Raw genomic sequence first — 14,899 nt, forward strand, 5'->3', positions numbered from 1 at the left:
CCTCTTTCCCAGCTCGCCTTGGCTGCACAGGTATTCGGTGAGTCTAGGCTGGGTTCTCATGCTGTGTCAGGCTTGTCGTCAAGCTTGTCAGGTTCAGCTTGGCACACCAACGTTCAGTTATGGGTATGAAATGCTGTCTAGACAAACTCTCCCAGTGTATAGCTGATATTCTAGGAATCAGCACATGATGAGCAACAATGTGGCCAAAGGACAGGGCCTGTCCCAGGGTGCTTTAAATTTCTTTACAAAAGGGGGACAAAAAAGTGAGACAATACAGTGAAAAAATCACCACTTCAATTCATTGTTATTAAACATAAGCAATTCAGGGCTCACATTTGATATTCTGTACTTTGGTTTCTTGCCATTTCAATAAGATTTTTACAAAATAAAGGTTTAAAGCACCTCTTAAACTGAAGTCTGCAACGCACCCTGAACTACAGTGTAGCTATTGCTGCCACACAAGTCAAGGGGAGATGCAGTGATAGAATCCACTTATCGGAGGTGGGGTGTCAGTTACTTTAACCAACTATCATCCTACACACATCAACTTTTGAAGCAACTGAGGCAGACCCATTCACCTGTGCGGTCCTCATTCGCTACACCGCCCGGAGCACGATCCAGCCTATCTATTGTGCATTTCCTAACTTTGGAGGTTTTGACTCTGCAGCTGTATGGCATGTGTTAGTGTAGAGGCTTGTTTGTTAGCCTGATAGAATTTTGGGTTTGACTTTTTGATATTCTTATATCCTTACTAATGTGTGAACAAAGACATTGTGCGTTGCTTCTGCCCACAAAGCAGATGGGGTGAAAAGAGATAAGAGATGGAATAAAGTGTTTTGGGTGTGGTGGGAGTATATGAGCATACACTGGAAGGCTGCCTGGCGCCTCTCTCAAGCCAAGGTCAAACGATCAGTTATGAGGGGCAAGGAGGGATGTGAGGGAGGCATAAGAAACACTAAATGCCAAAGAAAAGCCTGGCTTTGGCCAGAACACAACCTCACTCCTTACCCCTCCTATGGGATGCAAAAGAGGTGGGACTAAGATTCCAGACTCACAACACTCCAAAATTGAACATGACCATAAGTTGTAAGGGAAGGGTCCCCAACGTGGTGCCCGCGGGCGCAATGGCACCCGCCGGGGCAGTTGTTTGCGCCCGCAGGACACCGCGCCGCCAAAATGCCGCCACCAAGCACGGCCACCTGAGAACTGCCCGCCGAAATGCCAATGAGAAGCGTTGCCATTTCTCAGCAGCATTTCGGCGGCAAGACTTCTTTCCGCTGCTACTTCTCGGCGGCATTTCAGCAGCGGGGTGTTTGTCACTCGCCACAGTCTGTTGGGAATAGGAATGTGCTATTCCTACAGAATGGTTGGGGACCACTGTTGTAAGGGGTATGACTAGGGGCATGCATTGCAGGTATATTTGGGCCTGCTAAGAAGGAGGATGTGGGAATGGGAAATGGGGACATAGGCAAGGCTCTGCGGCATCAGAGCTAGGAACGGAACACTGGAGAACAAATTCTGCTGGCATGTAGCACTATGGATATGTTTGTTTGGAACTAACCCCAATAAACATCACATTCCCTGCACTTTGGACTTCTGGTCTTCTGCTTTCTGTCTGCATGACCAGAACCAGGGGAAGGGGTGAACGGAAAGCCCTCTAACAGCATGCTTTTACCATAGGCTTTTTGTTTGTTTTTGTATCATAGCATATATCTATATATAGTGCAATTTACAGATGAAAAGCTGACATGATGTCTTAGGTCTCTTCTACACAGGCATTTCAAGCATTGTCAACCGCTATGCTGCTGAACTCGTTGGAGGCTGGGGTACCAAATATGCCAGTGTAAATAAGGCGTGCTAGCAATAAGTTATGCCAAAGTGACTATGTCAGTTGTTGGGGCACTTGTTCATCTCTTGCCTCACAGTGCTGCAGAAGCCCTGGAGTGGCTTATGGATGGACTGAAGAAGTCACAGTGTCTGTGCCAAAGAACCACAGGCTAGGATTGTGCCCCTTCATGCTGCAGTTCCTTCCTTGGGAGGGAGAAGTGCCTGGAAGGCTAGATCCTTGGGAGTAAGGCCTTTTAGGTGTGCATCTCTCACCCCATCAGGTTGCAGAGGGAAGAAGGGGATGGAGCGTGGTGCCCAGCAGGCCTGTTGCAGCCGGAAGATGTGCAGTTCCTCCAAATTGACCTGCACAAGCTCTTTTTCATCACGCTGATCGGGACGCAGGGACGGCATGCCCGTGCCACAGGCAAAGAGTTCGCCCGTGCTTACCGCATCGATTACAGCCGCAATGGGGAGCACTGGATCTCCTGGAAAGATCGGCAGGGCAGGCAGGTTGGTGCAAGCGGGGGTTTACAGGGCGACAATCCCCTCAATACAACCTCTGGGCTTTCCACAGCAGTTGGAAAAGCCGCAGAGACTTTGAATTCCAGGGGATACAGTCCCCCTTTACCTTTGCCTGCTGCCTATCGCTAGAGCAGCTCACCTTTCTGTCAGTGCTAAACCTTGCCAAGGGCTCTGCCGCAGGGCCTGAGCCCCCAGCCTACTAGGATATGCAGCACAATTCTCTATAACTGAGCCCCAAGCACCAGCCATTACCCTCACCTAAGATTGAGTTGTCTGGCTAACCTGCAGCCCTCACACGCGTGGAGGCTCAGCCAAGACATGTTGAAATACAGATCCAACACCGTGTGCCCACTACCTTCCCATTAGCCAGGGTTGTCTGCTCTCCTCACCTAAACTACAAACTGCAGAGCCATCTTTTCTGCTGTCTTGAGTGCAGCAGGCCTCTACCCAGAGCACCCTTCTCTGAGTAGGGGAGGGCATACAGAATGGGGGTGGATTGGATATAGATCAATAGGTCATGGGATGGGGTGGGTAGGATAGGAAGAATGCTGGATGCCTGTCTGTAAAAGAAGGGTTATACTCAGGATTGTTGGTCCTCTCAGAGCTATCATCTCACACTCTCTTCAGATTCAGGCAGATGGTTCTACATTGGTTACACCCAGGTCATGTCTTCAAGATTTTTTTTCAACACCCAAGAGAACAAGCAGCCATTTTTTTCTGTTAATGCAGCTGGGATTCAGACATAATCACATGACTCCCAGATCCTGGGCCTACCAGGCCGAGACCTTAATCCAGCTCTGGGTGGAATGCTAACTATTGCAGTGACATTCTCCATCACTGGAAATGCTCAGCAGGTCATACTGAGCTGCTTTTTCTGAGACTAGAACACAGCGAACATTGATTGCCAGCTTTTGATTCTCTTGTTAATGAACGACATACATCCTCGATAACAAAAGGTTCCTGCTGGTGTATCACCAGCCATCACGAGTCTCTTGCTGCTCCTTCATGTTGTCAGACTGTTATTATCAATAATAATTTTTTTAAATGTATCACGTATTATAGCATGAACAGCCTCCAACGTGAGGGAAAAGGGGATGTCAGCTGGTGAGGCAGAGGGTTCAGGGCCCCATCATGCTGACCATTCTGGGCCAAAATCATCCTTTGTTTAAGTCTATTCACTTCACTGGACTTACACCAGAACTGAATTTCTCCCACTCTCTCCAAACTGCAGAGCTCAGCTTCTCCCAAGCCCCCGGTCCTGCACACAGCAGTGAGGAGCTCTTTGATTGTGCCACCTGGTCCTTCAGGGCAGTGTTGTAGTCAGGAAGTAGTGCTTTGTTTTGCCAGCTTCTTTTTTCCAGGATCACTCTCTCCAGCTGCATTTAAGGCCATGAGTGTGTGTCCTGCTATGTCTGCAGCTGGTCACTTAAGTCATCCTCTGTTTCCAGGTGATTCAAGGCAACATTGATACATACGATGTGGTCCTGAAAGATCTTCGGCCCCCAGTCATTGCCCGTTATATCCGGGTGATCCCTGTAACGGAGCTGCCCATGACTGTCTGCATGAGGGTGGAGCTCTACGGCTGCATGTGGTTTGGTAAGGACCTGTTTCCATATTCCCTTCTAGAGGGGCTATCCAGGGTCCCTGGGCTGCCTGTCCCCAGCACTGTGATGAGGACACATTGACAGCCCCACTCTTGCAGTGTGAGTGCCAGGCCCTTACGGCTCCCTGTTGACCAGTGTTTGCTCAGATCAAGAAGGAAGAGGAAGCCCTCCTGTGGACAGAGAAAACGGGAAGCGGCTGCGGACGTGTTTTCTCAGCTCTGTGGCCTTCTTTTCTAGATGGTTTGGCGTCCTACAGCATCCCTGAGGGAGGGACGATAGCGGCCCCAGGCTCTCCCGTCATTTACCTGAATGACTCAACCTACGATGGCTTCCAGGAGCGCAGGTGGGACTGGCGGCCCTGGTCTCTCTCTGGCACTGTGCACCTTGTCTCCTCTTTGTCCCTGAGCCTATCGCTATACTTTTTGTTCCAGAATCCTTCTGGAATCGGCCACTTTGCTAGTTGAGGGATGTGGTTGTTTTAATTCCTCTGGTGATGTGTTGGGCAGATATTGTCCCTAAAGGGCATACAGGCCTGTAGGGCATCAGACCCATACCCTTCTGGCTAGTGAAGGTTAGCGGGAAAGTACTGGGTCCATTGCTGGAGACGGCGGGATAAAGGGGGTCTGCATACACCTGTTGTTATATGGCCAGCTATTGTCCAGGTTTTTGCCTTCCCCTTTTGGTTGAAAGGGTGGAGAGAGTTGTGGCGACACAGCTCTCACAGTACTTGTCTGCGTCAGAGCCCTGTGACCCTTGTCAGGCTGGGTACAGACTTGGGTTTGACTCCAAGGCTGCATTTATTGCGTTGGTGAGTGATCTCCTAGCAATGGACAGTGATCAGGTCTCCCTGCTTGCACTATTAGATATGCCAGCTGCCTTTGCTACTGTTGATCACTAACATTGCTAACGCATCTGCTGCTCCATGGGGGAGTGGAGGGAACTGCTGTGAGTGGCTTTCTGCCAGCGAGGGTCCAGAGGTTGGGGCATGGTTGAGGCTCAGTCCAGGCAGACAGAGGTAATGCTAACTACAGCCACTTCTAGGACGGAGGTTGTCTAACCACCATTGGCACCTCAGGGTTACAACTTGGGGGTCTGGCTAGACCTGCACTGGCATTGAGGAGATCAGGTGGTAGCAGTGGACAGTGGGTGGCAGCTCAGTGGTCCAGCCTGGGAGGGTACACCTGCCCTTTGCAAAGAAGGCCTCTGCACATGGCAGCTCCATTGTCCCTTTGCCTCAAGTGTCTCTTCTACAGCTTTTCCAACTGCCCTTCTATCAGGGGCGGCTGTCTTGAACCATCTGTGAGTCTCTCACACTCCCGTTCTATCAGGGGCGGTTGTCTCAAACCGTCTGTGAGTCTCTCACACTCCCGTTCTATCAGAGGCGGCTGTCTCAAACCGTATGTGAGTCTCTCACACTCCCATTCTATCAGGGGTCATCTCCTACACAGTCTTTCAGACTCCCCTTGTATCAGGGCAACTATCATTGCCCGCATTCTCCACCAACTGTGATGGGGCACTTCACTTGCCGCTAGGATGACACCTCCTCCTGGTCACGGTGGGGAATAGCTCGCAAGGTCAGTGCCCCTTCCCGCGTTTACATGCTGTCTCTCCACCTCTCTCTCTGGGTATGCAGCCCTTCTCTCACAGCATGAGACCTCCGGCCAGGTCACTCTATGCATTTTCCCCTTTCAGAGTACCGAAGTCTTTCAAAGTCTCTCTGCACATGAGCAGTCCCAATCACTGCCCCATGGTGCCATTCCTGCAGTGGCCTGTAGGGGAACCCAGGCCCGCCCTCTACTCCAGATTCCAGCTCAGGGACCCTCTAGCTAGCAGTCAAGGTTTGTTCCCTTCTAGACTTTACTGCCTTTCCCTGAGCCCTACCCTACCTTCCTGGCTTCCCCCCTCTCTGGGTTTGCTAGTCCAAAAGCACCTCCCTTCTCCCAGGGAGCTACTGCAGAGTTTTCCAACCATCCCTCTGCTTCCAATTCCCTGTCTTTATAGTCCCAGCCCAGCTCATTCCTCCTCAGCTGGGCTGCCTGACTCAGTCATGGGATTACTTTAGCCACTTGATTCTCATCAGCTGTGGCTTGTGGTGTTAATTAGCCCCCTTCTCAGTCTTCATTAACTGTTTCTGGGCAAGTGTGTGGTAAACACCCCATCAGTTTGATTTAAGACATTTACTTTGGATATTTTTACCCTGTGATGTTGATGATTTCTGCTTTAATGGTTACAAAGCTTTAATTTTTGAATCTCAACATCTACTATCATTAAATAATTATTGTCTGATCCCCCATAATTTCCTGCAACTGTGAACATCTAAATAGATAAAAAAAATTAAAAATGCTTAAAAATAAAAATTGATATTATCCATCAAAATTATAAAAAAAAATCTGCCAAGCATACTTATAACCATTGATTTTAATTTTCCAGTCATGTGACTCTTTCCACCGTGTTTCAGTTATACCAACTAGATTGAATTTATGCTCATAAACAAGCAATTCCAACTCATCTGGTTTGTTATGCAGGTTCCTAGCAGTGATGTGTAGGCAATTAATTTCTTCTCTTCATGTCTGTGTGCTTCTTGAGTAATGTTGTTCTCAAATCTCCATTTTGAGCTAAGTCCTCATATCTTCCCTCTGTTCATCCTCCCCATTTGCTATTACTATAACGCCCTCCTTACTACGCAAGCTAACCTGTCCTGCGGAGATTGGTTCCCCTTCTACCGAGATTGAGGCCATCCACGCTGTACAGCCCCCTCTTCCTGTAAAAGGAGGACCTACTTTACCCTACACCGCTTCACAGCCTGCGGTTCACTTCCAGCATCTTCTGCCTTCCTTTGCTCACAGGACAGGAACAATCTCTGAGAAGATGGTTTGGACATTCTTCTTCTTCAGTACCCTTCCCAGTTCCCGGCCGTTATCTAGAATCTATGAGTTATCCCATGATGCAGTGTCATTAGTGCCAATATGCACCATCACCAGAGGATCCTTGACTTCAGAAGCTCATCCAATCTGAGAGTGACCTCTCGTGTGAGTAATTCCAGAGTAAAATACAACTCAGGGTAAGTATGGGTGGCAGAATTGAGCCCTACGTACTAGTCACCCATTAGCAGGATTGATCTGTAGCATTCACATTTACTACATTTAGAATGAGAAACAATTATCCAGTGACTTCAGCAGTGAAGACTGGCAAATAAAAAGAGTCAGCCATCTTGGTGTAGAATTATATTATCTTGCCCCTGCTTACCTTCCAGAAGTTTCTAGATTCCAGTAACCCAGTCCCCTTCCACACCCCAACAGTTCTCAATTCTCAAGTTTTATGCTTTGAAAAATGGGTTGAAAGCAGGTTTAATACAAGAAAGCCAAGCCAGTAGCAGATCCCTCACAAGAGCTTAATACTGCAGAAAAAAGCTAAGCAGAGAGTGAGAAAGAGTTGCTTGCAGCCTTGTATGCAATGAGAAAGTTTCATTAGTTCACTTTCAGCAATAACAGTCCTAGTTCAAACTGATCACAAGCCTTTGGAGGCACCTTTTAGGAAGCCATCCGTTAGCACACCTGTGGAGAATGTTTCTGCAGCTTCAGAAGCACAGGTTCGCAGTACAATACACCCATGCAGGCTGAGGGTCCTGGTGAAGACGATGTTCACAGTAACGGTTGAATCCCCTCCAGAAAAGGGAGACTCATTTGCAGAGGAGAGACGGATATATGCTGTCAGGCTGGAGGAGTCACTAAAGGAGATTCGCAGCTGCAAGTAGTACTGACAATAATGACATGGCCAAGAGAAAAAAAGGATGATGTCCCTGGCTTATGAAGGAGCAGGACTTCTCTTTGGTAGAGGAATGGTAGTCATTCCTGAGTGCCAGAAAAAGAAATTCTCAATTACATCTCTCTCTCTCTCTCTATCTGTGGGTTTTATATCACTGCCCATCATCGTAGTATCTGAGGGATAATAGTGAAGTCCATAGTGGATTTCATGAGGTGCACCAAGACGTGCTGAGACCCAAGTCCAGAGCAATGGCTTGGCATGATCTGGGATATTGGGGTTATCATAGAAGGATGCTCATTGTGTAAAAAGAATAGCCACCGTGATCCAGGAGAGCTGTTATGGTTCCATGCTATCCATGAAGGAGAATTCCCACTCTGGCAGAGTGGCTTTTACTACCATGCTTAAGAACACTCTTAAGAACTGTGTCAGATCAATGATCCATCTAGCCTTGTATCCTGTCTTCCTACAGTGGTCAGTGCCAGATTCCTCAGAGGAAATGAACAGGGCAATTAACAAGTGATCCATCCCCTGTCCTCCACTCCCAGCTTCTGGCAAACAGAGGCTACGGAAACCCAGAGCTTAAGGTTGCATTCCTGACCATCTTGGTTAATAGCCATTGATGGACCTATCCTGCATAAACTTATATAGTTCTTTTTTGAACCCTGTAATAGTTTTGGGCTTCACAACATCCTCTGGCAACAGGTTGACTGTGTGTTGTGTGAAGAAGTACTTCCTTATGTTTGTTTTAAACCTGCTGTCTATTAATTTCATTGAGTGACCCCTGGTTATGTGAAGGAGTAAATAACACTTCCTTATTTACTGTCTCCACACCAATCACAGTTTTACAGACCTCTGTCATGTCCCCTCATAGTCGTTTCTTTTCCAACCTGAAAAGTCCCACTCTTTTTCATCTCTCCTCATACGGAATATGTTCCATACCCTTAATAATTTTTATTGCCATTCTCTGTATCTATTCCAATTCTAATATCTTTTTTGAGATGGGGCAACCAAAACTGCTTGCAGTATTCAATGTGTGGGGGTACCATGCATTTACATAGTGATATTATGATATTTTCTATCTTATTCTCTATCCCTTTCCTAGTGGTTCCTAACACTCTGTTCGCTTTTTAGACTGCTGCTACACATTGGGCGGATGTTTTCATAGAACTCTCCACAATGTCTCCTAGATCTCTTTCTTGATTGGTAACAGCAAAGTTAGAGATCATTTTGTATGTGTAATTGGGATTATGTTTTCCAATGTGCATTACTTTGCATTTATCAACATTGAATTTCACCTGCCATTTTGTTGCCCAGTCATTCAGTTTAGTGAGATCCCTTTGTAACTCTTCACAGTCTGCTTTGAACTTAACTATCTTGAGTAATTTTGTATTGTCTGAAATTTTGCAACCTCACTGTTCACCCCTTTTTCCAGATCATTCATGAATATGGTGAATAGCATTGGTTCTAGTACAGACCTCTGGGGGACACCACTATTTACATATCTCCATTCTGAAAATTGACCATTTATACCTATCCTTTGCTTTCTGTTTTTTAACCAGTTACTGATCCATGAGAGGACCTTCCTGCTTATCCTATGTCTGCTTCCTTTGCTTAAGAGCCTTTGGTGAGAGCCCTTGTCAATGGCTTTCTGAAAGTCCAGGTACACTATATCCACTGGATCACCTTTGTCCACCTGTTTGTTGACCCCCTCAAAGAATTCTGATAGATTGGTGAGGCATGATTGCCCTTCACAAAAGCCATGTTGACTCTTCTCCAACAAATCAAGTTAATCAATGTATCTGATAATTCTGTTCTTTACTGTAGTTTCAACAAATTTGCCTGGTACTGAAGTCATGCTTATTGGCCTGTAATTGCCAGAATTGCCTCTGGAGCCTTTTTTAAAAATTGGCATCACATTACCTGTCCTCCAGTCAGCTGGTACAGAAGCTGATTTAAATGAGAGGTGACATGCCACAGTTAGTAGTTCTGCAATTTCATATTGGAGTTCCTTTAGAACTGTTGGGTGAATCCCATCTGGATCTGGTGATTTATTACTGTTTAATTTATCTATTTGTTCCAAAACCTCCTCTATTGACACCTCAATTTGGGACAGTTCCTCAGATTAGTCACCTAAAAATAATGGCTCAAGTGTGGGAATCTCCCTCACAACCTCTGCAGTGAAGACTCATGAAAATAATTAATTTAGCTTCTCCGCAATGGCCTTATTTTCCTTGAGTGCTCTTTTCTAACCTCGATTGTCACAGGCTCCCTGCTTCTGATGTACTTAAACATTTTTTTGCTGTTAGTTTTTGAGTCTTTGGCTAGTTGCTCTTCAAATTCTTTTTTGCCCTTCCTAATTATACCTTTACACTTTACTTGCTACTTTCTATTTTCCTCAGTAGGATTTAACTTCCAATTTTTAAAGGATGCCTTTTTGCCTCTAACCATTTCTTTTATTTTATTGTTTAGCTACGGTGGCACTTTTTTGGTCCTCTTACAATGTTCTTTTTAAATTTTGGGTATACATTTAATTTGAGTATCTATTATGTTTTTTAAAAGTTTCCATGCACCTCGTAGGCATTTCACTTTGGGGACTGTACCTTTTAATTTCTGTTTAACTAGCTTCCTCATATTTGTGTAATTCTTCTTTCTGAAGTTAAATGCTACTGTGATGGGATTCTTTGGTGTTTCCCTCAACAAGGATGTTAAATTTAATTATTATGGTCACTATTACCAAGCAGTTCAGCTATCTTGACCTCTTAGATCAGATCCTGTGTTCTACTTAGGGCTAAATCAAGAATTGCCTCTCCTCTTGTGGGTTCCAGGACTAGCTGCTCCAAGAAACAGTCACTGAAGGTGTCAATAAATTTTATCTCTGCATCCCGTCCTGGGACGATACGTAGCCAGTCAATATGAGGATAGTTGAAATCTTCCATTATTATTGAGTTTTCTATTTTGTATAGCATGTCTAATCTCTTGGAGCATTTCACAATTACCATCACCATCCTGGTCAAGCTATTGCTAGTATATCTCCACTGATACATGCTTATTATTCAAGCATGGAATTTCTATCTCTAGAGATTCTATAGTACAGTTTGATTTATTTAAGATTTTTACTCTCTTTGACTGTATGCTTTCTTTCACTTATAGTGTCACACCCGCACCAGTATGACCTACTCTGTCATTCCTATGTATTTTGTACCCTGGTATTACTGGGTCCCATTGATTATCATTGTTCCACTCAGTTAATACCAGGCACTGAAGTTCACCCATCGTAGTATTTAGACTTGCATTTGTATCCAAGCACTTATGAAATTTGACAGCTGTCTGCCATTATGTGATGAAACTGAATGGGACTCTTTTTCATTTGACTTCTTCTCTTCACTTCCTATCTGTGCTTTATCAACTTTCATCCTTCCCTCCTTACCAGGATATAGAGAATCTTCCTATTATAAGACCCTGTTTTCAGTTTGTTCTAACTTTGCCAAACTTGAACAGTTCTGGCTGAAATTTTCTATGCAGGGTGTCTGTTTCAGGCTGATTTTTTTTTTAAAGTTTCAGCAAAAACAGTTCAGCTGCTTCCAAGAATGAAATTAAGGAAAAATATGTTGTTTTGCACATGTTAAAAACGTCTTACAACCATTTCATTGAGAAGTTCTAGAGCTTCCATGCTGTAGAGCAGGGACATGAGATTTTGCCGCTGGGTCACCCTCATGCCAGCAAAATGCCTTTTTCTGTCTGTCCCTGTGAAAACCTGCTGAAATTTGGATAAGATAAAAGGGTCTGAAAAAAAATCTCAGTTTGCATGTGCTGAATAGAGAGTTGTTAAAGTCTGACAGTTCAGTTATCCAAAGAGAAAGGATAAGAATCTGTCCATAGATGGGTGGTTAGGGAACTCCTCAGGGGGCTGGGGGGATAACACAAGTTCAGGTCCCTGCGCCAATTAATATGAAATGGGCCACCTTGTTTACATTTGCCTCATTAACACCACAAAAGTGATTACTCCTTCTTGTCAACTGTTGAGAATTGCCTACTTCCAACTTAAATTGAATTGGCTCATTAGCACTGACTCCCCCTCCCCCCACTTGATAAGGCAATGCCCATCTTTTCCTATGCTGCATATTTATACCTCTCTATTGTATGTTCCACTTCATGCATCAAAGCTTATGCCCAAATAAATTTGTTAGTCTCTAAAGTGCCACAAGGACTCCTCGTTGTTTTTGCTGATACAGACTAACACGGTTACCACTCTGAAATGAATGTTTAATTATTTATACAAAGTGGAACAGCTTCCACAGGTGAAAAAGCCCCACCTCAGGATAGCCCAGCAGTTAGGATACTCAAATGGGAGGAGAGAACATAGGGGTTCAAATCCCTGCTCCAGAGCAGTCATTCAGATCTGGGTCCCCACATCACAAGTAAGTGCCCTATCAGCTCCTCCTTCATGTCAGAGTCACAAATGGTTTTGGGTTGACTGCAAGTGCATTTTTCAGCAAATAAACTATTAGTCTGAAAAATTGCCATGGAGGTTGCTGATCCCCTTCCACGCACAGGTGAGTTCCATGCATAGATCAAGGAGACACAATCAGGCCCATACTGTTTGACACTGAAACTCTGTTAAGGGTTTCCAGAACATTAGAATAGCCTGCAGGAGCGAAATATCTGAAGTATGTTATCCTCATTCCATCTGGGCTCTTCTGTCTAAGAGGTTAACTCAGGTGTCCTGGAAAGTCTTGCCCAAATCCAAAGCCACCATCTCTCAAGAGAGTCAAGTTTGGGTGTGTTCTGTCTACAGGCTGCATTTGAAGGTCCCTTGCTCAGGTGCACAGGGGCAGGCAAAAGACTCCCCTTTCACACGTCTGCACAAGGGTCTCCACAGTAACTGCGCTTGCCCAATCTGCACGGTGGTGCACAAGGACTGTTTACTCCTGCTCTCCCAGGGGAGGGGAGCAGGCAGGGTCCACACAAGCCCATGGAGCAGAGCCGGTGCACCAGAGAGAGCAGTCTCTGCCAGCACAATGAGAGGAGCAGCCTTCCTGTGACAGTCTCCCCAGCACTGTCCCTGGGCAGGCAGCTCCACACGGCCCCTTCTACAACTCAGTGGCAAAAATCCCAGGGTTGAGCCCCACCTATTTGATAGAACTGAAATGTCCCTTTTGAGAATCTCTGTTTTCTTTCTCAAGAGTTGTCCATGGCTGTGTTTTGGTCTCACTGGAAAATGGTTCAGATCAGCACACAAACTACTGGCCTTATCCAGTGCTGGGCTTGGCCCTGCCTAAACCACTCAGCAAGAGAAAACTGCCTATTTATGTTCCTGAGCTGCTTATGTTCTGATTACAAATGGGCTTAACAGATTCTGGAAAGACTCTGAGCCCAGTAATACCTTCTCCAGTCTTTGCTTTCGCACTGGCCGCTTGGCTACATCTTCACATGCAGGATTAGAGAAAAGGGTTCTCACTGTCCCTCAAAACAGAAAAAGCTGCCTTGGGTCAAGGAGTGGCTGGGAATATTCAGGAGACAGTCGGGACTGGAACTAGGTACTCATTTCTCCAGGGTGTCGTAGATATAATGAAATCAATCCTTTCTCAGTACCAAGAGAGGAGTAGAGGTCTGGTCAAACCTGGAAGAGTCTATGATTCTGTTCTTTCTCTTCTCTGGTGCTCTGTCTAACCATGAGCCATTTCTTGCTAGGCATTTGTATGGAGGTCTGGGCCAGCTAACAGATGGTGTCCTGGGACTGGACGATTTCACACAGAGTCACCAGTACCGTGTGTGGCCAGGGTATGACTATGTCGGCTGGAAGAATGAGAGCTTCAGCACAGGGTCTGTCGAAATGGAGTTTCAGTTTGACCGGCAGAGGAACTTCACCTCTATGAAGGTACAGCAGTCTTCCCCTCTCCCCAGATCTTGGCTTTGTCTGTGTGGGACACAGGGTCCCAGATTCTCCTCAGCATTCTGGTTCTGGACTGATACCTCCATGCATGTTCTGTTCAATGTTTATTTCAATAAGAAGTTGCATTGGCTCTGGCTCTGTTTGTGGCCTTTAGTCTATCATAATTAATTACTTTATGGGCAGAAATATTTGTAGAAAAAGCTAATTTGAAGCGAATTTTAGAGGATATTTTGAACTTGCAAATGCAAGTTCTCTCACTGGAAATGTGATTCTAAAAGCCAGTTTCACTCAGGGAAGGTACAGAAACATACCAAGTAATATACCAAACATCCTCAGATACAGACAGGAGAAAAAGGAATCCCTAGAGCAAACTGTTAAATTAAAGAGAAACAAGTTCCCAGGACAGAAGTTGTACCACCAGGAATTCTGAAAGAACTTAGAACTTAAGAACAAAGCTGCCTAGCTGCTAAAAAATGTATGCAATCGCTCATTAAAATAAGATGCTATAGCACAGAACTGTAAGATAGCAAATGTACCTACATTTAGAAAAGGTGCTGGGATCATGCCAGGATTTATACACCAATGAGCCTTACTTCAGTATCAGGAAAATTGGTTGAAACAATAATTAAAGACAGAGATATAGTGTGCCTAGATAACCATGACATGACGGGAAATACAGCTCCTGTTAAGGAGAGACATGCCTCTCCTGTCTCCTATGGTACTTTGAGAGTGCCAGTAAAATACTTGCTAAAGAAGGAGCAGTTTATTTGTGTTTTCCAACAGCCATTGGGAAGGTCCCATACAAGTTGTCATTTGTGACAGGTGAGAGGTCAAGTTCTGTCAAGAGTTAAAAACTGGCTAAGAGGTAGTAAACAAACAGAAAGATTAAGCAAAAAGAAAAGGAGGACTTGTGGCACCTTAGAGACTAACAAATTTATTTAAGCATAAGCTTTTGTGAGCTACAGCTCACTTCATCGGATGCATTCAGTGGAAAATACAGTGGGGAGATTTATACACATAGAGAACATGAAACAATGGGTGTTACCATACACACTGTAACCAGAGTGATCACTTAAGGTGAGCTATTACCAGCAGGAGAGCGGGGGATTGGGGGGTGGGACCTTTTGTAGTGATAATCAAGGTGGGCCATTTCCAGTAGTTGACAAGAACGTCTGAAGAACGGGGGGCGGGGGGAATAAACATGGGGAAATAGTTTTACTTTGTGTAATGACCCATCCACTCCCAGTCTCTTTCCATCCCACATCAACCTCAGCCTGGACCAGTCAAC

At 45.3% G+C, this 14,899-nt stretch overlaps 1 protein-coding gene across 3 annotated transcripts in view; it reads left to right on the forward strand.

Moving 5' to 3' along the window:
* Window positions 1-14,899, forward strand: part of LOC119844386 (discoidin domain-containing receptor 2-like) — a 156,248-nt gene that overhangs the window by 95,591 nt on the left and 45,758 nt on the right. For all 3 annotated transcript variants that reach the window (XM_043498678.1, XM_038375121.2, XM_038375122.2), the window contains exons 4-7: window positions 2,109-2,337; window positions 3,798-3,945; window positions 4,191-4,296; window positions 13,410-13,596. In XM_043498678.1, the coding sequence (XP_043354613.1) occupies window positions 2,109-2,337; window positions 3,798-3,945; window positions 4,191-4,296; window positions 13,410-13,596 (670 nt within the window). The remainder of the gene's footprint in view (window positions 1-2,108; window positions 2,338-3,797; window positions 3,946-4,190; window positions 4,297-13,409; window positions 13,597-14,899) is intronic.

The sequence above is a fragment of the Dermochelys coriacea genome, chromosome 16 (assembly GCF_009764565.3).
Source record: "Dermochelys coriacea isolate rDerCor1 chromosome 16, rDerCor1.pri.v4, whole genome shotgun sequence".
Classification (NCBI taxonomy): Eukaryota; Metazoa; Chordata; order Testudines; family Dermochelyidae; genus Dermochelys; species Dermochelys coriacea.